Source organism: Glycine max, chromosome 20, assembly GCF_000004515.6.
Source record: "Glycine max cultivar Williams 82 chromosome 20, Glycine_max_v4.0, whole genome shotgun sequence".
Classification (NCBI taxonomy): domain Eukaryota; kingdom Viridiplantae; phylum Streptophyta; class Magnoliopsida; order Fabales; family Fabaceae; genus Glycine; species Glycine max.
The window spans coordinates 40,514,687-40,540,272 of record NC_038256.2 but is presented as its reverse complement, the minus strand read 5'-3'; the positions used below and the strand labels follow the sequence as shown (position 1 = coordinate 40,540,272).

Genomic DNA, 25,586 nt, shown 5'->3' with positions numbered 1-25,586 from the left:
ATCGATTACAGTAACTACTATTACAATCTCATTCGGAAAATTCTAAGCCTGTCACTGGGCCTTCTTTTTTTCTTTGACACTTGACAGCATTACTTTAATTTTTAGTACTATTTGACTAGTTAATCGAGTAGAATTACTATTATTATATGAGGCAAAGCTACAAGGATCCTTTGATACTTAAATTAGCTTCCAAGCAAAGTGAGAGAGGGAATAAATGATTGTGTTTGTATAATTTGGACAGGGAGACTCTTACATTTTCCTATTTTCAATTAGACACTTCAAGTTTCCAACATTCTCTTTTTTTATTTTTTTTAATCTTTGGAGATATATTTTACACACTATTTTTATAATTAGTAAAAAAAATCATAGAAAAAATATCTTTAAATAATCTAACCTCAAGTTACTCTTTTTTATTTTTATTTATATACTTCTTTAATTTATCCTCTTTTATTTTTCTTTCATCTCTAAAGTTTGAACTAAATTTTAATTGTTTGTTTTTAATTGTCAATAGTTGAAAATAACATTATATCCAAATTTAACTTGTTCATTATAAATCTAATAATTTATATATATAAAGATATTTATTTATTATAAATTTTAATTTTAATATATTTATATATTTAAAAATATTTATTTAGTATGAATTTTTATACAAAAACAAATATTTATCTCATATGGTGTACATACTAAAATATTAATATTAAATATAAAGATAAATCATTTATCTTTAAATGAAACTAGGCTGTTTCATATGAAAAAAAAAGTGACTTGTGTACGGACAATATAAAACAATTTTATAATATAAAAAAAATTATATTCACATTCAATCAAAATCAAAATTTATTATGTATAATAAATTTATTAATTTTTATGATAATAACTTTAAAAATCATATTACTAATAATTCTAGGCTTTCACAAACATGTCAAATAACCTCAAATGCATCATAAAAATTGTATTAACCAACAAACTTAAAGTTGTTTTTATCATTAGTGGCATGGACGGATCTAGAGTGTATTAATGGGAGACCAAATTTTTTCAACTAAAATATTTAAATATTTAACTTCTAATAAATGATTATTTAATAAATAATTAATTTAACAAAATTATTTATTATTGACTTTCTGTAAAAACTAGAAGTATAATCTACTACCAAAAGAAAATTAAACAAATATTAACTTAAAAACCTATTTTTCTTATGCATTTTTATTAGTATTTTTTTTCTAATGTCTTTGTTCCCCTTAAATTCATCCTTGATTCTTGATAAACACTTATGGGAAAAAAAATTGAATCAATTTTTTTAAAAGACTAACATCTTTTGTTAGGCCCAACTCTTGTTGATTAATTTTACAAGGTTTGATTATGTAAAAGACTATGAATATTATGTAATAATGGGCTCCCTTATAACAAATTAAAAAAATAAATAAAGTGATTCGGATGTAAAGTAATCTGGTTTCTGTAAAAAAAAATGTAAAGTAATATAGTAATTATATTATAGAGATTAAAAAAATATAAGTTAATTTTATTTGTTTACAATCATAAAAAAAACACTTTTTTTAAAAAAAAATTATAAGAAACTATAAAAAAATAAGATTTTAATTCAATATTATTTTTTAATCATTTTAAAACCTATTTTTTAAAATGCTTATTTTTATGAAAAAAACTATAACAAACAAACTCGACACATTTTCATGCATTCATGCTTAGACACATTAAAGTTTTTATGATAGTTGTGACAAAAATTAAAAATAAAGTTCATATCATAGTTTTTCCTTGTTATCCCTTGTTTTGGTAAACATAACTTATAACATTGATTGAATAAAATACGATATGTTACTTATTTTATAAGTTTTCAATAATATTTTATATTTTAAATGTCAACTTTTTTCTGAGTACCTTCATAAGTATTTAATGAGTCATGAAACATATTTTAACAAGTTTTCAGAAAAGAGGAGAAAAATTGGATAATAAATACTAACAATTAGGATTTGTGGATAAAAGAAATTACAAAAAAAAACAAAAAAACACTAACTTCCCCAAAAGGTCAAAAACCTTCCCTCAAAGGTCTGCTGCTGCAACTCAATTCTAGCTTCACTTGGACAGTTGGATTCACTCTCCGATTCCCTCTCTCGTAGTCAATGCGGTGGCCGGCGCCGCCGGCGAACGCCGGGCTGGGCATAGCCGCCATGTCCTATATCACCGTCGACTACCTCCGCCACCTTTCCCCGGCGTGGCACTCGCGTCTGCAACCGGCGCTGTGGTCCCTCCTCGCCCTCACCGCCGTTTTCCGCGTCCCCTCCTACCGGCACTGGTCTGCCGAGTTCCGGTCGGCGATTCCGTTCATCGCCTCCATGCTCTTCATGCTCGCCGCCCTCCTCTGCGAAATGATCTCCGTCCGCTCCGTCACCGCCGTCCTCGGCCTCGACTGGCACCTGTAACTGTCTTCCATTCCAACTCCATTTTCTCGTTCCTTCTTATCTCGTGATTCTGTATTGATCTTGATGAGATTTCGTGAAGTGAATTGGATCTCGTTTCAAATGTAGTTTTTGAATGCGGATCTTTAGTTAGTTATGTTTTAGATTCAAAGGCTTCTGATGCTTTCTAGAAATCTCTGTTTAGTTAAAATAACAAGAGAGATGCTAGTAGCGCACTCCTTATCTAATGAATCTCACTCGTGATTTTATAGTTTTAAGATAGAAAATGTTAGAAGGAGTGTGTCAGAGTGTTGCTACTGCTAGCACTCTTCATATATCATATCGTAGCAAATAGTAAGTATAAACCAGTTAACACAAGTGCATTATACTAGATTAGTGGCATTGGTGCTTGGTCATTTCAATTTGAAAATCACAATATTAAAAACTGGCCATTAGGTTTTCAGTAGTTCTCCGTTAACATAAATCACAATGAAAGATCAGCCAGAGTGTGTCTTGGCTTGTTTTACATAAACTTAACTTCAACCAGGTGTTGTGATTTCTATTTGAAAAATGAGAAATCATTTACTTATTTTTCTCTGACAGGAACACACCTCCTCTTCCAGATACGGGGCAATGGTTGCTCTTGGCGTTAAATGAGAAACTTCCTACTCCAATTGTTGAGATACTAAGAGCTCGAATCATTGGACTGCACCATTTCTTGATGTTGTTTATGATGCTGGCTTTCTCTGTGCTATTTGATTCTGTTAAAGCTCCGGGCCTCGGATTAGGTGCTAGGTACATGTTTACCATGGCAGTTGGCCGCCTTCTTCGTGCCATAACTTTTGCATCTACAATTCTGCCATCTGCCCGTCCTTGGTGTGCTGGTTCCCGGTTCAGAGTTCCGGGATATCCTCATCGTTGGGCTCAGAAATATTATGTTCCCTATGCTACAGATCATGATGCTATCAGCCGGGTGATAAAGCTCGATACAGCTTACGGTATGCACTATGCAGAATATTTATTTGCTGGGTTCTGGTAACTGCTTTCATTAACTTATAAAGTTATGTTCTCATATTCTATAATGATTTAATCCGGGAATGTTTATGTTATTGCTCATAATGTTAACAAATTTATATGACTTGTGATGCTGATTAAAGATCCTCTTCATTTATTTTGCATAGACTTTGTTGGCTAGAAATATGAACTTTGAATTGAAACTGAAAAATATTAGGTTTTGGACCCTGGAATTATTTGCAGGCCACTTGGTGTTTCTTTGGTGTCATTTTATTAAGAAATCTGAACTTGACATTCTTTATGATTGTGTGAATTTAGATTTTCTTATTTCATGTAGCATCCGTAAATATAATTTTTAAATTTTTTAATCACAGCTGGATAATGTCTATCATCAATACCTTCCTCTATGTCTATATGAACCTGTCCACCTTATAGGGACATTTTGCTCGTATGAGAAGGTCCTGCAAAGTAACATACTCTTCTTTCTTAGTTGACATTGGAAAACCAGTTGGTGACTACCAGCCAGATTGGGGTTCGATGAGCTTTCTAATTGATTTTCTGCGACCCACTGTCTCCGAAGGACCTTCATGGTACAGTCTGTTAAAGAAAGCTGGAGGTGGCTGCAATGACCTCCTATACAGTGGCCACATGCTTGTTGCCGTGCTCACAGCCATGGCTTGGACGGTAAGATTTGAATTAATTCCAAGACTGCATTGTGTCATCGTCTTGTGATTGTTTGCATTTGATTTTAAAGTAGGAGCTTTCATTTTGAATTTTCTTACTATATTTATAATGATTGCAGGAAGCATATGGAGGATTCAGTTCTGCTCTTGTATGGCTTCTTGTGATGCACAGTGCCCAAAGAGAAATACGAGAACGCCATCATTACACTGTAGACTGCGTTGTAGCCATCTATGTGGGGATCCTCTTATGGAAGATGACAGGTTTTATCTGGTCACATGAAGCTACATCTAGTAATAGGAGGCTGACTAAATTTGAGAAGATTCAAAGCAGACTAATCCAAGCTTCCAAAGACTCGGACATTGATGAAGTGAGGGAGCTTCTCAAAGAGATTGAGTTAAGCAATGAAGAGAGCAAGAATCAGACTGGAATTAAATATTCACGGTTGTTTCGTAGTGCCACCATTGTCTTTGCACTTGTCATTGTTGTTCTGGCTTTCACACTGACAAGTGATGGATGATCTTCTGGCGATCCGAAATTTTTAGATTGTCACACATGGTTTTGTCCTTGCAAATTATGTTGCGCGAATGCTGGTGTTCTCAGTTTTGGAATCTTGCAAATGTATATCACGTAATGAGGCTATCTGCAAATACCCCAAAAGGCAGGATATAGTGTTCGGTATTATGACTGTTCTTTGATCATTGTCATCGTCTTGTACCACTAGACATGTAAGATATCTTGTGTGAATGAATTGCATCATTATAAAGAATAGACAACTTACCATGGATGAAAGTCAGAAATTGCAACATTACATGTGCTCGCCAATGTGCCAAAGCGAGTAATGATTTACTTTGTTTGGTAGGAATGAATTGGAGCGAATGGGATAGATTTTTATAATCTTTTCATGTTTGGTTAAAAATTTTGGAAGAAAGGAGAGTAGAGGAAGTTAAAATCTCTGTTTTCTCATATAGGCTTTCCTTTAAAATAGAGAAAGTTGAGGGGGAGGGGGATAAAATATATTGACGAAAATGCATACTCGATGTTTATAATAATAATTTGGATTTATTTTTTTCCTTTTCTTTTCTTTCCGTACAACTGAACAAAAAATGTTATTTTTCCTCTCCCTCTCCTCTCCCCTTCATTCTCTTCTCTTATTTTGAACCATACACTTTGTTGGTGTTTGAGAAGGAAATGCATCTATTGGTGGTGTGGAGAGGTAAGTGTGGCTGTTTGTACCCAAAGTAAAAAATTGATAAATGGATTTTGTATTTTATGGTTTTCTTTCTATGAAATATGGTGTAATTAAATTTTTTTGGTTTTATATATTGATAAGCCTTAAAAGTTTTCAATTATTTTGATTCTTTTGAAAAGAAAAAATTGGACGGGTAAAAAACAATTTGACTGAACCGGAACAAATTGATCCAGTAGTGGTTGGTAGCAGAGGAAGTAATTTGTGGCCTCAAAGGAATTTTACATGCAACGTCACGTGTTCAATTTATAGGAAGACTTTATTTAATCAATACGCTCAACTTGAAGGTTAACCTCGCAACTTTGTGTAAAAAGTAAAAACTTGAAAGACAAAAAAGATTTTAAAAAAATAAAATAAAAATTCTACAGTACATTTTTTGCTTACACGTTCAAGACCGGATTTAATTTTTTATTTAAGAAAAATAAATGATACTCGAATATTTTTTTGTCTAAAAGAAAACTTATATGTTATCTCCACAACAAAGACTATAAAAAGAAGAAAATATGTCTAAAAACAAGAACAATATCATTATTTTTTAAGTTTAAATATATTTTATCCCTCAAATTTAAATTGTTTTAACTTTTGATCCTCCAAATTTAAATTTATTTTTTAAGTCTTGTAATTTAAAAAAAAATCATTTTTGTCCATCTCCTATATATCATTATGTGTGTCAAACGAGGAGTTATGAATTCACAATTAGTTTTATCGACAAAATTTGATTTTTTTTAATCTAAATTTTAAAATATGATTTGTAGTATTTTAAACACAAGAAAATATTATGAAAAGACAAGCGAAAAAAAAAATCAAACCCAAATCTACATAAGTAAAAAAAAAAAAAAGACAAAGATGAATCAAATCTAGATAAGAAAAAAATGAAAATCAAAACCAGATTTAAATAAGCAAATTTCAAAATTAGAATCCCAAATATTAAGAAAAAAATGAAAATAAACCCACATCAAAAACCCATAATTTGTGATGTAATGCTCATTTTCCTTCCCATTCAAATATCCATAACACAATCCCATGGTAGACCTGTCATCATCATACCAATCCACCCATGTCGAGGCCAAACCATAATTGCCTCAATGACCTCTTCCACCTCTTTGTCACCATAAGCTCCATCACCCTTATCATTTAGATCATCATTGTTGTTCTATGGATTGTCTTTCACACCTTCACCTAACATCAACATGCACATGAAGTTAACAATGATGTTCCACGAAAAGGACATTTTGAGAAACCCTGACTTCGTGTTTTTCTTTAGGTACAAGAGTCTCGACCTCACAATCAAAATCTTATATCTAAGTAAGAAAAAACCAAAATCAAACCCATAATCAAAACCCTAGATCTAAATAAGGAAAAAATGGAAATCAAACCTAAATCAACACCCACAACCCAGAATGATAATAACTTGATTAGGGTTGATAAGACACTATGTTTGAACTAGAGCATCAAGTCGTGGCTCTTGTACCATAAGGAGAGCACGAACTTAAGGATCCCTCAAATGCACTTGACGAGGAACATTGCCATTAACTTTGTAGTGTGTTGATGTTGAGTGAAGGTGTGAAGATCATTCATAGAACCACGACAGGGTCAAAATAATAAAGACAATGTCACTTACAATAAACAAAAAAGTGAAAAAGATTATTGGAGAAATTATTCACCCTTAACATGAGTGATTTGGTAATAATGACAATGAGGGATTAAAAATAACAATTTTTTAAATTTAGGACTAAAAAAAGACAAATTTAGACTTTGAGGATAAAAAATTAAAGTGACCCAAATTTTAAAAACCAAAGTCCTATTTAAGCCTTATTTTTAGTAATGAGGACTATAAAAGAAAAATGGAATATTTTATTAAAAATAGAAAAATAACAATTAAATATTATCACTTTTCAATTAAACTTCCTAAAATAAATATTAAAATATTAAAATATCATCATTAAAAATTAAAAAAAAAAAAAAAAGGCAGACCACAATTATGTAAATTCGTCCTTGCAGCACGTGTAGGTTGAATTTAAAAACTAGCATAAAATCCACGACAACGAAGGGGTGAATTGTTGAAGGAGAAAGGAATGGTAATAAAATTATATGTTGTAACATAAGTCATTACATGAAATCGAAATATGGCTGCCAGCAGATCGACCCGCCGACACGGAGGACGTGGCTCTTAGATCTTGGTGGGGTGAGTTGCATGAGGGAATAGGTGAGAAAAAGAAAGGGGAATAGGGTGGGAGCGGCACAGAGAGGAAGAATCGTTGGGGCGTGGATCTGAGGAGGGAGGGGTGCGGAGAAGCTGAAGGGGAAGAAATGGCACAATTTAAAGGGGAAAAGGAAGAAGCGGAGGTGGGGAAATGGTTTTAGATCTGACGGGAAAGGAACAAGTATAGAAATTTGGTGAGTGGACAAAAGATGGATTTCACAGTGATCGGTAATGTCAATAGCAAATTTAATACTGGGAATAATTGTTTCCTATTCTCAAACATAAAATAGGCAAAGTGTGGCAGTATAATTAAAAGTTTTCTTTTCATCTTTATTTTTTCTATTATTATAATTTTGAAAAAAAATATATGACATTTTCTATTATTGTATATTGTATATATTTCATTTATTTTTAATAGATTTATTTAATCTCCTTAATTATTATAATTGTATATTTTTATGAATTGAAAATAAAATTAAATTTTCAATTATATTTTGACAAAAATAGAAGAAGAATGTGATACCAACATAGTTTTTATGCAATAAAATATTTTGTTTTAATATAATTGAAAATCAAACTCACATCAAAACCCCAAAAATTGTGGTGTATTGCTCATTTTCTTTTCCTTTCAAATATACATAACTCAATCTCAAAGTAGATCTATCATCGTCATTATCACTATCACCAATCCACCCATGTCGAAGGTCACCCCAATGACCTCCTCCACCTCTTTGTTGCCATAAGCGTCATCACCCTTATCATTCAAATGCCCATAATTTTACTTTGGATCATCTTTCACACTATCACCCAACATCAACAAGCACACGAAGTTAAGAACGATGTTCCACATCAAGAACATTTTGAGAAATTCTAACTCCATGTTCTCCTTTTGGTAAAGAGTCCCGACCTAAATCAAAATATCATATCCAAGTAAAAAAAAAAATCAAACCTAGATCGAAACCCAAATCAAAACCCTAGATCTAAATAAGGAAAAAAAATGAAAAATCAAACCTAGATCAAAATGATAATAGCTCGGTCAAGGCTAATAAGATGGTGTTGTATTTGAACCAGAGAATCAAGTTGAGGCTCTTATACCATAAGGAGAGCATGAACTTAAGGATCCTCCACATGCACTTGACGAGGAACGTTGTCGTTAAGTTTGCACCATGTTGATGTTGAGTGAGGTTGTGAAGAGGATTCAGAGAACCACAATGGTATCAAAATGATAAAGAAAATGTCGCTTACGACAAGTAAAGAGGTAGAAGAGATTATCAGGACAATTACAATTCACCATTGATATGAGTGGTTTGGTGACAATGACGATGAGGAGTTTGCCATAGGGGTGTGGATATTTAAAAAGGGAGGAAGATGAGTGTTACACAATAGATTTGAGGTTATTATTATGGGCTTAATTTTTAATTTTTTTCCCTTGTCAAAACATGAGATTGTGATCTTGGAGATTTACTTATTTAAATTTGGGTGTGATTTTTTCCTTATTTAGATCCATTGGTTTTCATTTTAAACATGGGATTTTTGTTTGGGTTTCATAATTTTTTTGTAACATTTATGAAGGTTTTTTAAAAAACATGAAAAATTGTATTTTAAAATTTAAATTAAAAAATAATTTTGGCGATAAAAAACTAACATAAATTACAAAAACTATAGCTCCTCGTTTGACCTATTTAAGAGAGGTTAAAAATAAAAAATAAAATTGAATTTTATGAGTAAAAAAAGGAAAATTTTAACTTTGAGGATAAAAAATTAAAGCGATCCAAATTTTAAGGAACAAATACCTATTTAAGCCTTATTTTCACATTGAGTACTACTAAAGGAAAATGAAATATTTATTAAAAATAGAAAAATAACATTTAAATATTATTATTTTTGAAATTAAACTTCCCAAACTAATTATTTTAACATTAAGATATCATGTATTAAAAAATTAAAATTAAAAAAATAGGCAGACAATGTAAATTCATCCTTGCGACATTTGTAGGTTGGATTTGAAAACTACCATACAATCCATGACAACTAAGGGGATGAATTGCAAAAGGGAAAGGCATGATAATGAAATTATCTGTTGCAACATAAGTGACTACATGAAATTGAAATATACATGAAATTGAAATATTCATAGAATTTATTGATAAGTAATTTGCATTGAAAAAATTGATTGATCATCTTTGATGAATCTTTCATTTCGATTATATTTTTTTAATTTATAAGACTCAAATAACAGATTTTACTTAAAGAAATCAAGCCTAATATTACTTAGACTAACAGTTTATGTTACATGAATTTTGAATAGTTGAAACCTAGTATTTATCGGTTGAATACATGAAATTTGAATCGTTCAAAATAAATCATATACATTAAATAATATAATATTAAATAATATAATAAATTATAACTCAAAAGAATTTAGACCCTAGGATTATAACTGTGAGACCTTACAATTACTTTATAAATATAGGAAATCCTAGTTAAAAAAGATGATGATAGACAAGAAAAGGAAAATAATTCTTTCCGTGACTTTTTTTAATAAGTGTGCCACAATTTTGCCACTTCATTTCTAAGAATGTTATACTTTTGTGGATTATTTAACTGCATGTCGCATTTTATGTTGCCATTGAGAAGGCAGGTTCTCCCAAATCGAGTTCTTAATGTTTTTTTTCTTTCATTTTTATAAAAATATTTGACTTTAAAAATAGTTTCTTTAAAATACATGGAACTTTTTTATATTTTTTAATTTATTCAATGACAAATTACATTAAAAATACAGGTGACGAAAAATAATAAATAATGAAATTTTTATATATTTCTTAATCGTTGAACAATAAATTACATTAAATATAGTGCAATACAAAAAAATTAGGGGACATTTGTTTCATTAATAATTTTTTTAGTCCCATGATTGTTATTCCTGGAAATATTATTCTCGGGTAAATTATAAAAAATATGTTTAGTCAACTATTATAAATAGTTAAAAATAATTTTTTTATATGTTCAGATATAATTAAAACACGTGTTTACTTAACATTTTTCCCTGATAATATATAATAATTACTAAAATATTTTTATAGTCAAATTTTGTAAAAAAAAAATATACATGTGTAATAACCCACTCGAAAGCCCAAAAAAAATAGTGCCAGAAAAATGCCACTACAACCGATCACAGTCCCTCTTACAGCTCACGCTTTAAAATTGCAGTCTTGTCATTGCCACGAAAGTACATGTCATTTGCTGCAAATAAAATAGTTAAACAAAGAGACAAGTAACTTCAAGAGAGTAGTCAATTTAGAGTTTGAATGTTAATATTATAAAAATTTAGAGTACCATTTTAAAAGTTATTGTGAATAACATACATGAAAAATTATAGCATATACACAAAGGGAGAATTAAGAGGATAGTTGGGTAGTGGTAGTAAGAAGAATATATTTATTCCCATGAGGAGGGAGAATTTAGATTCCTATTTGATGCGAATAAATATTTTTTACTCCGAGTAAAAAATTTACCCGTAAAACAAACATCCTAGCCCAAAAAATTCACTCACGTAGACACTGAGATGGACCTAAGGAAAAATGACCAACTAAAAATATGTGGTCATTGTCGAACTGTTAGCCATTCAAGAAAAAAAAATGTCCCTAACTTCTAAAACAATAATTTATTTTTTAGTGTGATTAGTGTTTCGATAACTACGAAATCTATTAAAAAAATCATGTATTTATTTTTTTGCCATCATATTTTTGATATAATTTGTCATTGAATAATTCAAGAAAATATATAAAAAAATCCCTTCTATTTTTAAATGATTATTTTTAAAATCAACTTTTAGAAGGAAAAAAAATAGAGTGGGATCCCCTAACCTGACTTCTAAACATTTTTTTTTCTTTTATAAAATGAAAAAGTTACATTTTTGTGTCGTTTTAGATTTGGTCCCTTATTAATTTAATTCACGAATTGAGTTATCCTATTTTGTAAAATTGTGCAATGTTGATTCTCTAGATCACAATTGGACGTTAAGTTAACTGCGACGTGTCATGTTCTAATTGGATGATAACTATCATGTGTCATGTTCTGATTGGATGTCAACTCTATGAAAGATAAAATGCATTGTTATTTTCATTGACCAATCATAACATGACACATGTCAATCATAGTCTAATAAGAACGTGACACGTGATAGTTAACACTTTTTTGTAATGGTCAACGTCCAATTGTGACCTGAGAAATCAACATTACACGATTTTACAAAATAGAAGATCCAATTCAAAAATTAAATTACTAGAAAACCAAATCCAAAACTAGAGTTCAAATTTATAATTTTGCCTTATAAAATTGAAAAACCGTTGAGAAGTCATTTTGGGCCTTTAGGGTAATTCTACTTCTCATGGGGTTTTAAACTGTGACATTTCGATAAACAAAGGTAATTGGAATTTTCACTTCCTCTCTTTGCTTAAATATTCTCCTTTTCAATTTATTTTTGGAAAATGTCCTTTTTCTAAAAATACAATTTAACATATACTTGCATCATTTATATTCATAAAGTACGTGAAAAATTATAGCATATACACAAAGGGAAAAATATTTTGTTTATTTTTCTAAACATAATGTAATTCTCTTAACTTCAAATTAGGAAACATGTTCCAGTCCCTCCCGCAAAAGTGCACTCCCAAAAATACCATTAAAAGATAGTTCATACTTGATAGCAAACACAAAGTGGGAAAGACAAGATTCAAAGAACTAATTTATTAATAATAAGTTTATAGTGTCTTTAATAGCTCAGGAAAAAGCTTTATTCAGTAGGCTGAGTTTTAAGGTTACGTGTCTTGAGGGGAACAGTCTTGCAGTACTCAAGAAAATGGCGGTGCATGTTTGATGATGCTTTAATACTTCAATTTAAGGAGGGAAAAAAATCGAGTCTCTTTAATTTTGTGAAAAGTTTAAGGTTTTGTGCTAAAATCTTGACGGGGTTGGTGATTTTTGAGCAAGTGTGTGCACTCTAGAGTGTTTGAGGATTCAAAGTAGCAAAGACAGGGAACAAAGGAGAATTGTAGAATCATTAGTTTTTTCCAGAGTCATTAACAGGGGAGGGGAGTGTATTTTTTTTTTATAGAGGACATTTTTGAAAACCTGAAAAGGAAAGTGTCTAAAAAATAGCAATTACTTAAATAAATATGAAAGTGTGACAAACATAAAATAGGTAAAGTGTGACAGCACGATAAAAAAAGTCTCATATCCATTTCTTTTCATCTTCATTTTTTCTATAATTATAATTTTAAAAAAATAAATAACACTTTCTATTATGCGTATATTATTTCTACTTCATTTATTTTTCCAAAAAAATATTAATACTTTTTAATCTCCTTAATTATTATAATTGTATATTTTTATGAATTGAAAATAAATAAAAATTTCAATTATATTTTGACAAAAAAAGAGAATTAGATACTATCACGTACTTTTTTATGTAATATTATATTTTTTATTTCAATACAATTGATAATTAATAATCTACCGTGTATCTACTGTCGGATAAAATAACTAAACATTAAGATTTATTGACATATTTACTACATATAATTATTAAAATTTAAATTAAATAGTTAATAATATATTAAAAAATAAAAATAATATAAAAAATTATTCATATAAATTATAATTTTTTTTTATTCTAATCGTACGAAATAATTTCATTAAAGATGATAAGTACATATAAAATAATAAACATATTTTTTTGAACATAATTTATTTGGGATCCAAAGTGATGAAGGGAACATGGATCACTTGTTTGTAAAACCTTGGTTTGACAAAAACATTCCAATGACACGCGGTAAATGTTATTGGTTATTTAATGAATGGAAAAGAAAGAGTTTTGGGGTTGGGAGAGGAGAGAGAGTGGGAGTCAGAGAGCAAAGTAAAGCAGCCGATTGGACTTTGAGTCCGTTTGTTCCTTGGTTTTGTTTTCTTCAGATTTTTTTCTTTTTTTCGTTTTTTCTGTCGTTTCACCCCAAACAGATATTTTGGTATCCAAACAGACCTCATCTCTACATTTTTTCTTTACCAGCAGAACAGAAGAAACACGTTCGTTTCGTTTCGTTCCCATGGCGGTCTCCGTTTCCGCGTCCTCCGCGATTGCTTCTTTGAACTCCGAACTCTCCACGCGCTTGCCACCCTCACTCGCCTCCGCATCTTCTTCCGCCAAGCAATCCTTTCTGCAATTCCCGTCGTGCACGCGCCTTCTTCGGATTAGCACTCCACGCGCTCCCGCTCCATCGCGACCTCGATTCCTTCCTCTGGTAACCAAAACCACGCTTTCTGCTTTCATTTTTCATAGCAGTTATGCATAGATTCACGAGTTTCTTCATAGTTTAGTAAATCGAGCAACAGGCGTGATTATTATTATTATTATTATTATTATTATTAAACTGATTTTTGAGATGATAAATTGCGTGTAAATAGTTAAATTAGTTTGTGAAATTATAATTAGTCGCTCAACAATGGAAATTACGTTTGACGTCCCTAAATATGTAACTGGTCGCTGAATGTGTATTTCATTACTCAAATTAATCCTCAAAATTATGACGTTAAGACTAAATTGAATGAACAAGCAGACTCAAGGACCTTGAACATTAATTTGACTATTTAATTTTGTTAAACTGTTCAACATATTTAGTCAATTAAGAACTTATAAGGATTTGTTATTTGTTTTTCTGTAGGTTCAAGCGAAGAAACAAACCTATAACTCGTTTGACGATTTGCTTGCCAATTCTGAGAAACCTGTGTTGGTTGACTTCTATGCAACCTGGTAAGTTGCTCCCTCTCTGTTTTGTCTTTTCTCCGTATTTGCGTGTTGTGTGTTATGCTAGGTTTTGTTAACTGATGTTTTTTGAGGTTGAAGTTGTTTTGTTAACTAGTTATATCATATAACGTCTAATGAGGAACCCAAGACCTGGTTTACAGGTGTGGTCCTTGTCAATTTATGGTTCCCATACTCAATGAAGTAAGCACTCGGCTTAAGGATAAGATACAGGTGGTGAAGATTGATACTGAGAAGTATCCTAGCATTGCTGACAAATACAGAATTGAGGCCTTGCCGACTTTCATCATGTTTAAGGATGGAGAACCTTATGATCGCTTTGTAAGTCAGATCATCCATTTTTTTCATTTGAATTATGCTTTCCTTGCACCTGGTGGTTAACTGTGTCTCAGCACTTTATATATAATATATGGAAGCTCCATCTTCTGCTTGTGCAATGAACTCCTATCCTAACACCCACACTTCGCCTAAAATGGCATGACATTGCACTTAAATTTGAATTGTGAAACTGAATTTGATGCTTTCTATTTGCATTAGCAATGTTGCAATGTTCTGAGATATACTAAACATGGATCTTACAATGCTTATAGTCTTCTTTGATTTTGTTAGAAATTTGAATTTGAATTTTTAATGTTAAGGATATAAACAATCTTAATACTTGAATTGATTGCTGAACCAACTAAGAAGGAAGTAGAAATCATTTCTTTATGGGAACTGCCTTAAGTTAGCTGTTTCCTAACAAACAATTTGTAGAGGGCTTGCATCTAGAGGAATCATCTAGTTCCTAATTTTGATTAAAACTTTGATGCTGGCATGTCCACCTTTATATTCACTTAGGCTTGTTGACTTTGACAATGAAAATGAGGTTGCCTTGATTATGATGTAAAGAACCTAATTGCTAGTTTGTTACATCCGTTCAAGGATGTTTAAATAGACTTTTTCCTGCAGTCAATAACATGAGAATCTCGTACAAAAGTTCAAATGCTTTCTCCCATCATCATATTTGGATGAAGTTATATATAGCTTGAAATGATGATCTGGTCTGATCTGCTCTGGTGTTTGGCTGTTAGTGGCCTTTTCTTTGATGTTATTGTTATTTGTTACTAATGTTAAATCTTTTCACACTCATCTGGCATAAATATATTGTCAAAATTCATTAGCATCAACTTATATGGTAGACGACAGATTTTCTTTAGCTGAATCTGTTATTTACGTATTTTTTGTTGTGAAGCTATATAGATGTTTGTTTATTTGACTAAACAAAACAAGGATGTTCACTGCTATCTCCATATTCTTAACAACCATCTCCACCTTCTAAGCAAGAAAATTTTTTGGTCTTGATTCCAGGAGGGAGCATTGACTGCAGATCAGCTCATTGAACGCATAGAAGCCGGCCTCAAGGTTAAGCAATAACCCTAGTAAGTCTTTAGTGTATTAAAGATGCCCAAGAACATCATCTTAAAGTGACTTGTATATATCCCCGATAATCCTTCCCTGTAAATTCCTTATTATTATTTTTTTTTTCTACCTTTTTCAGCTATAATGAAGACACAAAGAAGCTTGTCTATTGGAATGTTCGATCACATACATGATATGATTGACTGGAATCACTTGTTTCAACATCATTCAGACATTTTTGAAGTGATTAATGTATCTCAAAATGCAAAGATTCAGCCCTAAAATATTTAGTTTAATTAGCAGTGGCATTTTTTAAAAAAAGAAATCACGACTAAACCTGGTTGAGTTTGTGAGTTCCTTGAACGAGCTAATTCTTGTCTCTTCTTTAGACTCGGTCCTCTTTATGAGGTTAAAAAACAGTGCAAGTATTCAGAGAGATTAAAGTTGGTTATTGTTTGCTATGCACTGGCTGAATTGCATGGGAAATGATTAGTGCCATTTGAAAAACACATAATTTCTGCCGCCGTGACACTAATAAAAAAATTGTAGCCTAAAGTTAATTTAGATACACATCTTAATTATATTTAATAATTTAAAATTAATTTTATTTAACTTTTATCCGTGTCGACAATGTAATTGTAACATGATAGATTGTTCCATTGAATGACCCTTAGTGCGTATTTAGATGAGTATTTATAAAATTATTTTTGAATAGAATTAATTTTGCAAAATTGATGTCGGTTAAATTTGATTTTGAGGTAATGTGATTTATGTTTGAGTGTTTTTTTTTAATTATAAAAGCAAGTTAGTAGTAAAATTCTATAAAAATTTTATCTGTTGCCATTTTTATTTGTAGATGCAAAAAAGTTATTCAAAATTACTTTTAACTCATTAACTTTGAATCTAGAATTAATTATAGATTTTTTTAAATATAAAATTAAACATGTAAAAAATTATCTAAAATTAATTTTAGACCAAAATTTAATTTTCTTTTGTGAAATCAAATATACACTTAATGTATGTTTGGGAGGTGGCACTGTGAAAATTAATGGTGGCCAATCTCATGGTAGACCCAAAGGAAGGCAACAACACATGGTTGTTTCTCAAAACGCACGGTGGTACCCCGATTTTTGGTCCCAAAATCGATTCTTACGAATACCATATCGAAACACACTGTTAGATGAGTAGATGGCAAACGTGATTCTGCCCACATTGGATGCTTTACATAACACTTGTATTAGTCGTATTGTTTTGTGCGGGTCACGGTTAGAAGATTATGCAACACATGCACCTTCCGGGATCAATGCTTGCACCTCAATGTGTTTGGTGACTTTGGAGTGGACAAAAAGAACAGTCGATCTCAACAATTTTTGCAAGGTATAAATAGTGGTTTGGTTCCTTCAAATAAAGAATAGTAGTTTGGTTTGGTGGTGGGTTTTTCAAATTCGCCTAAAAAGTGGAAAAAATTGAAAATCATAAACTGTTGCTTCATTATAAATGTTGAAACTTAATTTTTTTTTTTAATGTCGTCGATCCAAACATACGCTAAGAGAATTACAGTATCAAACGACTATTGAATGACAAAAAAATGACTAAAACAACCAAGCATATTTAATAAAGAAAAGGCTTATACGTATTTTTTAGTCATCACCAAAATAAAATAAAGACCATTTTAGAAACTTCTCAGATTTATAATAAAATTAAAAGTTGAAAATAAAAGCCAAATTCATCATATTTACAGGAATAAAAAAAGTAATTAATAATTAAATCGTAATAAAATTAGGGATAATAATGAAAAATTATACAAATCATTGAAATTTTAATACAACTAATTAAATTCTTTAACTCTTATGAAGCGCTTAATAGAGCACTATAGAAGTTAAATAATTTCAATAAGGACATCATCATCTTTATTAGCTGTGCTGATAAACATGTTCACATAAGAAATATTTCACTCAAGCATTATGCTACTAAGATAGGTCATACATTAACCTTGCTCGAGATTAGGGCATTATATTTAATGGAAATCAATATGGTATCCACCACAAAATGGACCAAAAAGACATAGGATTAATAAGTAAAATAAATAAGATCAACCAACCCAATCACAATCAACGTTCAAATGCAACAAAATCCAAATCCATTCTCAAAATAAAATTTTGTCGGCTTTAACAAAAAAATAATATATCTCATTCTTAAAAAAACAGAAGAAAAAGGAAGTGAAAGCTCAGCGCTTCTTAGACACACCAACAGTTTTACCCCTACGACCAGTGGTCTTGGTATGCTGGCCACGTACACGAAGACCCCAGTAGTGTCTCAAACCTCGATGGTTCCTGCATGCAAGAATAAAAATCAATAAGGATGCAATCTCATGTTTTACTCTCTGACAACAGAATATAAAATCAAGGTCCATAGATGAACGGAAGCAGAGGAAAATGGACGGATTAGTTTTCCAAAGGTCACCCAAAAAATTGTTACTGTTTGCAATCCTTCCTTTGGGAGAAAGGTGAGGAAGGAACGGGTTCATGAGAATTCCATTTTTTTTTTCTCACTTGAACGATTATATAAATCTTTTAAAAGAAATCAATTTCATTGGATATATAAAGTAATTTGACATGGGTTTACATATATTTCTATCCGTTTTTATGAAAAACCAATGAAGAGGAAGCCACCCTTCTTTTTAATTCGATGATGATATATTGATACCAATCAAGGGAATGATGATTACTGCACTTTTTCCCTCTTTTTTTTTTCAATTCCCTCCATGATACCAGACACTGCTTGACATGAAGACAAGAGTGTTGAAGCCATACAAATCAAATTCATATGGTATAGATCTAACATCAGGCGAAACCACAATATTAGAAAACTAAAATGTATCAACAATTAACAGCTTCCCTTTTGATTTTAAATTCTTTTCAGCAATACAAGGTTTATTATGCATGTCTTCAAGCAGAGCATATTCTGAATGACAATAACTTCACTGCAATTACATCTCGGCAACAATTAAGAGAGAACACCGTGTATTTACATTCATACCCACGCACATCATTTAGTACCTTTGCAGTTTATATGACATATGATGAATGACCAAAAAGAAGCTAACTGCGCCATATTAGGCACGTACACATTAGAACAGCTGGACAATGTATTGTTTTGTTTACATGAATTTGTCAGTTTTCATTTGGAAACAGTTCCAACACAAGTGAGGGAAAGAGCAGACATTCAGTGCACTCAAATTCAAAATGTTTGGAACAATTAGTTTGTTGGAAATGACTGTTTATGAGGATAGAAAAAAAAATGTAATCACAATATCATTTAAACCATTGCAAGAATAAACAGGTTGATTTGCACAAAACAGTGAGGATCAGTTATATCTAAACATTTTCCCGTATAAATCCACAATCAAAATCTTAATTACCTGATTTTCTTAAGTCTCTCCAAGTCATCCCTCAACTTCATATCCAGTGCATTTGACACCACCTGAGAATACTTGCCATCCTTGTAGTCCTTCTTTCTGTTCAAAAACCAGTCCGGAATCTTGAATTGCCGGGGGTTGGCAACCACAGTCATCACACTATCCAACTCAGCAGCACTCAGTTCACCAGCTCTGCCAACAAAAATAACCAAAGCCCATTTCAATACAAAACATGAAAAACCAAATCCACAGCAAGCAGCAGCAAATTCCAATTGAACCACAACACTCTTATGCAACAATAAACAAATATTATTAACTAACAATGAAAACAACAATAATGGCAATGAAAGTAAAGCAAACCTTTTGTTCATGTCAACATCAGCCTTCTTGCAGCAAATGTTAGAAAATCGCCTCCCAATACCTTTGATTGAGGTAAGAGCGAACATTATCTTCTGCTTCCCATCTACGTTCGTGTTCAAAACACGAAGTATGTGCTGGAAATCCTCGTTTGCCACCAGCGACTATAAAACAAGACAAGGATCAATCAGTTTCAAACCAAAATTACAAATGCACAATTTTTACATATCCAAAACAAGAGTCAGTTTCAAAAATCTTGATTTCAAATCACAAGCTATAAGTTCTAATTAGTTTCACATTTTTTACGATCATTCAAACGAGAAAACGAAAACTTTTCAAACACCAAAAACATATACCCTGGATATGATTACCGTAAGGGAAAAAAGAAAAGAAAAAGAAAGAGAGGGAACGAACGGAATTAAGTACCATATTGAACGTAGGTATGCACGATTCCGGGAAGTTATGCGGCTCAGAGTAGATGAACACGGTTCCTAGGCTAAAACCTCAAAGTATCAGAAAAGGGTTCTTATATTTGTAGGAGAAATAAACATGGGCCGGGCTTATTCATGGGCCTGACCCGCCCAACACAATCGACGCACTTTTGTGTATGGGCTTAATGTTTCAGAGTCCAAGAATTGCACTTATGTTTCGACCCGTCATGTGACTCATGCGATGTTCCATTTTTTGAGAAAATAAAATCCTCCCTTTTAAAGAATATCAATATCCTTATAAAACAATAAGTACTAAGGAAACTCCTCTACTTTACTATATATATATTTTCAGTTTTATAAGAAAAAAAAAACTGATATTACAAAGTTAAGCACCAATTAATTTCTTTTAAGTAATTTAACTAAAATTTTCTCAAGCTTTTTTTCGCAGTTTGACAATATTCTACAGAAAATTGTAACCTAAGAAACAATAGAATTAAACTCGGACAAGTCCCTAGTGTGTTTGACAGTTTGGATGAAAATATTTTATTTGAATACGAGAATGAATAAGAAAGAAGATGTGATAGAAAGAAGTAAGAGAAAAAGGAGAATAAGCAATAAAAAAAAGTAGATTCTTAAATTATTTAAATTAAGAAAAACAATAAAGAAAGTAAAGAAAAAGGTTAAATTCTCTACACTTATTTGATTAGATAGAAAAAAAAGTACAATTATGTCAAATAAACTTTTTACCCTTCTAATAGCATAAAATAAAGTTATTTTAATTATTTACATAAAAATTCCCGTTTCCTTTTGTTTTTGTAGGACTAAGATTTTTTTTCATAAAATTTAAATATGGAATGTTTATTATAATAGAATAAAAATGAAAAGTAGAGAAGATAATTCACTTTTCCCATTATTTTTTCTTTGATAATTTCTTCACCTTCTATAGTTCTATCCGAAATGAATTTGGATCGTTTGCAGTTGCACAAACCAAAACAAAATTATTATATTTGTTGTAAAGCATAATTATAAAATAAAAATAAAATATAATTTATCAACAATGCATGTGATCTTTCGTATCCTATCATCTAGAATAATATGCTCTTCAACAACAATCAATTCACATCACGAGAATAAACTAACTTTATTTTTTTCGAATCTGAGAAATGAACTCAATTGTATCTCTAATTCTCGGCAGTCAACAATCCGAGAAAATAGAGTATTAGATAAAGGATAACTCATTTATCCACAGGTAGTATTCTATTCGTAAAATTAAGAATCGATTGTCTATCATACATTTAAAAATAAGGAAAAAATATATTTTTGGTGTTCAATTTATCTCTAATTTCGGATTTGATCCTTATACAAATTTGATCTCCTATTTTATAAAATCGTGCAATGTTGATATCTCAGGCCATTAAACATGAACCGTTAACAAGTGATGTGATGTTGATTATCACCTATCACCTTTTTATTGGATGATGACGGTTAATCATGACATGTGATAATCATCATCCAATACAAAACGTGACACGTGACAGTCAATATCATTTGTTAATGGTGACTTGAGAGGTTAACATGGTACCATTTTACAAAATAAAGAATTGAATTTATGAATTAAATTACTGGAGGACCAAATCTGAAACGGGAGATAAATTGGGGAATCAAATTTATAATTTTGCTTAAAAATAAATAAATAATTTTTTTTTAAGTTAAAATTAATTTATATATAAGTTACCTTATAAAAGCTATTTATATAAACCTCTTAAAAATTGATTTTCAACTTATATATTCACTCATTTTAATTTCTATAAAATTTATTTTAGTTTTTTTTTTATTTTTAAAAATCTAAATATACCATATCTATTTTGTTAGTCGGTAGAATCGACAAACATAATCCTCATTGCTGTCACTCTTTCTGAGAGGTTAATTGATACAAGTGGCTCTAATTTGGCCACAGGGACTAATCAATTAATTCAACTGTCACAACCATGCGCCAAATATTGCCAATACGTATAACACGAGATATGCCAATGCCACCCAAGCTAGCTTCCTTCAATTCATAGATGATATACCTTTAAGAAAAAATAATAAATAAAGAAGAAAATAGTTTCATTTTAGAACTACTTCGATATTTTTATCCCTGCATTTAGTTTTTAAAAAAGCTTTGGATGCAGAATTATCATAACTTTAATTTTGATTCTTATTAAGTCAAAAACTTTCATATTAGTATATTACTATATTATTGTTTTGGTAAAAATATTTAGTATTTTAGATAGTTGTCATTAAATTTGGATTTTAGTTTTTATAATATGATAAAACATAATTAAACAGTAACAACAATAGTTTATATTGTTGTTCGATTAAAAAAAGAATTTTTTTTTTGCTGAAGCCAAAATTCAATTGTTTTCTAATTAACCAAGCTCTTAATATTACAAGCGTAATGGTCATAAAAAAGATTGTCCAATGTCACAATTTTTTTATAACCAAGGTTCTGTGTGACAAATGGCAAGCTAGATTTGGTGTGCTCTTTTTCCTTAATGTCATTTTTTTGAGATTTGAATTTATAGACAAGCTTTATTTTTTATTAATCTTAAATATATTTTTTTGAAGAAAATATCTAAGTGTACATAGACAATTTGTATTTCTTCACATGTAACTAGCAGATATATTTGTGTTTAATTTAAAGTATAAATATTTTTCATATTATGAATTGTTATATAAATGAAATTAATTAATTTTTTAATAATTATTGTAAAAGTAATATTTAATTTATTAAATTGGTTGATAACATAATTTTTCTTACATTGATTATATATCAAAATCATATTTATCTTTTTTATAATTATTTTTCCCTTGAGAAAGAATATGCTTAAACTCATGGGATGGAATGTCCTTTGTTGCCGACACTAACGAACAGTTCAACTAACAACTGCCATTCAGATGGGTCCCAATCCAGTCACCGCCAATCTTATCCGCTTCCAATCTCTTTCTTTTATTTTTCTTTTGTGCTATTGTTTTTCAACATAATCATTAATATGTCTTGTTCTACTCCTTTGTGCTATTATTTTTCAACATAATCATTAATACCATTTTTTTAACTATTGTAATTAGAGTTTTTAATTTTTCAACAAGACTTTGAAATATTCTTATATATAAATTTCATATTTTTTAGTAGATTGTAAAACTATATTTGAACCGTGATTTAGTCTTAGAATAGTGTAATATTAAATCAGGTGGTAGGATGTAATTCTATCAAAGTTTTTTTCCGGCAAATTGTTGGTATTTTATTAGTAATGGAAAATTAAATCCTGAATTTTTTTCTTCTTTCATTCTCATTTTACCATCAAACTAATTTTATAGTTCTATCAAATTACTTAGCGTAAAGATAGAAAAAAGATAATAAGTAACAGGTTCAAACATAAATCCAAGTAACACACAAAACAAAAAGAATTACAGGCTAATGAAATAAGTTAATTTTACCAAATACCTGAGAAATTTATAATAAACTAATTAAATAAGAATTAAGTTGTTTGAAATGACTTGTTAAATGCACACTGAAATTATTTTAAAATGTAATTAAATAAGATATTAGTTATAATTTTATTTAATATTTTTTCAATTGGAAGAAAAACACTAGAGTAACAATTGCTGAACTAGTTTGTTTACATCTGTAAATGATCATTTACATATTTTGTTGAACCCTTTTCTTGGTTCTCCTAGGCTAAAGGAACAATCTCTACAGCAATCACAATTTGAAAGCACAATTCTTGATGTGCGTACTTCCTGCTAGCTGTGCAAACTAATTAAGAAAGAGAAATGTGCTAAAAAAATGAGTTTCTTAGTCATTTTCTTAAATAGATTTTTTTTAAGAAAGAGATGACATTCCAATCTAAGCTATAAAAAACCTTTAAATTTAAAGAGTAATTATAGATGTATTTATACTTATTTTGTCCAAAAATATGAGTAGAGTGTAGAACTTATGATTTGTTAGATACAAATTGAATTTTGTTTTACTTCACTTGACTAACTTTTTGAAGTTGTTAATATGTCCAAGGTTAGATAAGGAATTAAAAAATATTTATTAAAATAACAATAAAATTATATTTAGAATTATATATATAGGAGCATATCAACGATTTTTATCAAACCTTTTTTTTCTTAATTTTTTATTCGGTATACTAAAAACAATTAATATTTATTTAATAATATATATATATTTTTTTTATCTCAAACAAGAATTTATCGACCTTAAAATGCCTGGACGCTGGACCTGTGTTGCTATTATCGATTTGTCATACTCGTATATATAGTGCCGTTTTTATTTTAATTTCAACTGTGCAGACACGAAAATATCACTTGGCTACGTGCTCTTCGTTGCAAACATTACAAATAATAACAAAAGAAATTAAAAGAGAGAGGAAGAGAAAAAAAGGAAAAGGACAGATGAATTGAAAATGACCATAGCAATCTTATCAACGGACAAATTAGATATCACAAAATTTAGAATACGTGTTTTTAACATCTTAAATAATTGTCTAATTTAGATTTTAATAAAATGAAATGTAAATAACTGAACATAACAAAACATGTATTTAAAAAATAATATTTTATATTAAAATTCAAAATATAATTAAGGAAATTGATTTTGATCTTAAATCAAACCACTCTTGTAAACATTATAAAGAAAACACGTGAACACAAAAATATGATAAACTTTATAACTTCTATAAAAATTGAACCACTACAGAAATTTACGTGTGTAAAAAAGTGAGTCATGACATAACCTAATTATCACTTATTTTCAATCTTTATATCAAAATGGACTTGAGGGGAAGTTTGGCAAGCAAATCCTATAATATTGATGTTATAATATATGAAAATATCATATCTTATTATTATATATCTAGTCCTATTTTTTAGGGATAATTTTCTCTTTTCTTATCATCTCTTGAAATTGGGTTTGTTTAAATGATCACCCAAGTAAAAATGGAATTAAATAAACTCATATTGAATAACCAATAAAATTTTAGACAATTGTCTTATTCCTATGATTATCATATTTAATGCAACATTTTTTATTTCTTCTTCATATAATTTATGTATAAAATTAATTTATATTTATTAATTAAAAGTTAATAATTAAAATTATATATATTAAAATCTTAGTAATTATTTTTTAATTCACTTTAGATAAATAGTTTTCATTTATATATTTTACAACTTATGAGTATAACACTTAAAATATTTTTCTAACATTTTCATTATAAATTTTAGTTAAAAATTATGAATAAAAAGGTTAAATTTTAATTAAAATTTATAGATAAAGATTATAAAAATTAAAATTACAGCCATATATATTTTTTCTAAGGTGAATAAAGAATATAATGATTAAAAAATAGTTATTAAGATTTTCATATCTTATTACATATATATTTATGTATTTTAATATAATTTTAATTATTAACTTATTAACAATTACAAAGTTTTAATTTTACACATAAATAATATGAAAGAGAAATTAAATATGAAACATAAAATATGATAATCATAAGATTAAAGATTGAATTCAAAATAAAATAATTACCTAAATTTTATTACTTG

At 29.8% G+C, this 25,586-nt stretch overlaps 3 protein-coding genes across 8 annotated transcripts; 2 read left to right on the top strand and 1 right to left on the bottom strand.

Moving 5' to 3' along the window:
• The first annotated feature begins 2,002 nt into the window (after window positions 1–2,002).
• Window positions 2,003–4,896, top strand: PLM (putative sphingomyelin synthase family protein). Its single transcript, XM_003556107.5, has 4 exons — window positions 2,003–2,434; window positions 3,018–3,412; window positions 3,919–4,112; window positions 4,231–4,896. The coding sequence occupies exons 1-4, from the start codon at window positions 2,139–2,141 to the stop codon at window positions 4,627–4,629; spliced, it is 1,284 nt and encodes a 427-aa protein (XP_003556155.1). The 5' UTR covers window positions 2,003–2,138; the 3' UTR covers window positions 4,630–4,896.
• Window positions 4,897–13,374: 8,478 nt separating this feature from the next.
• LOC100500683 (uncharacterized) lies at window positions 13,375–16,093 on the top strand. 5 transcript variants are annotated; one of them, XM_006605251.4, is made up of 6 exons: window positions 13,375–13,502; window positions 13,629–13,860; window positions 14,281–14,369; window positions 14,525–14,702; window positions 15,729–15,799; window positions 15,919–16,063. In XM_006605251.4, exons 2-5 carry the CDS (start codon window positions 13,666–13,668, stop codon window positions 15,792–15,794), a joined length of 528 nt encoding a protein of 175 aa, XP_006605314.1. In that variant the 5' UTR covers window positions 13,375–13,502; window positions 13,629–13,665; the 3' UTR covers window positions 15,795–15,799; window positions 15,919–16,063. The 5 variants fall into 5 exon arrangements, with proteins under 5 accessions (XP_006605314.1, XP_014627704.1, XP_014627703.1 ...); XM_014772218.2 differs by having other exon boundaries at window positions 13,385–13,518; window positions 13,632–13,860; XM_014772217.3 differs by having other exon boundaries at window positions 13,399–13,518.
• Window positions 16,094–17,669: 1,576 nt separating this feature from the next.
• Window positions 17,670–20,130, bottom strand: LOC100306474 (40S ribosomal protein S18). 2 transcript variants are annotated; one of them, NM_001248643.2, is made up of 4 exons: window positions 19,981–20,060; window positions 19,558–19,718; window positions 19,201–19,389; window positions 17,670–18,112 (listed from the first exon to the last, which is right to left on the bottom strand). In NM_001248643.2, exons 1-4 carry the CDS (start codon window positions 19,981–19,983, stop codon window positions 18,007–18,009), a joined length of 459 nt encoding a protein of 152 aa, NP_001235572.2. In that variant the 5' UTR covers window positions 19,984–20,060; the 3' UTR covers window positions 17,670–18,006. The 2 variants fall into 2 exon arrangements, with proteins under 2 accessions (NP_001235572.2, XP_040868957.1); XM_041013023.1 differs by having other exon boundaries at window positions 17,845–18,112; window positions 19,201–19,718; window positions 19,981–20,130.
• Between the last annotated feature and the right edge of the window lie 5,456 nt (window positions 20,131–25,586).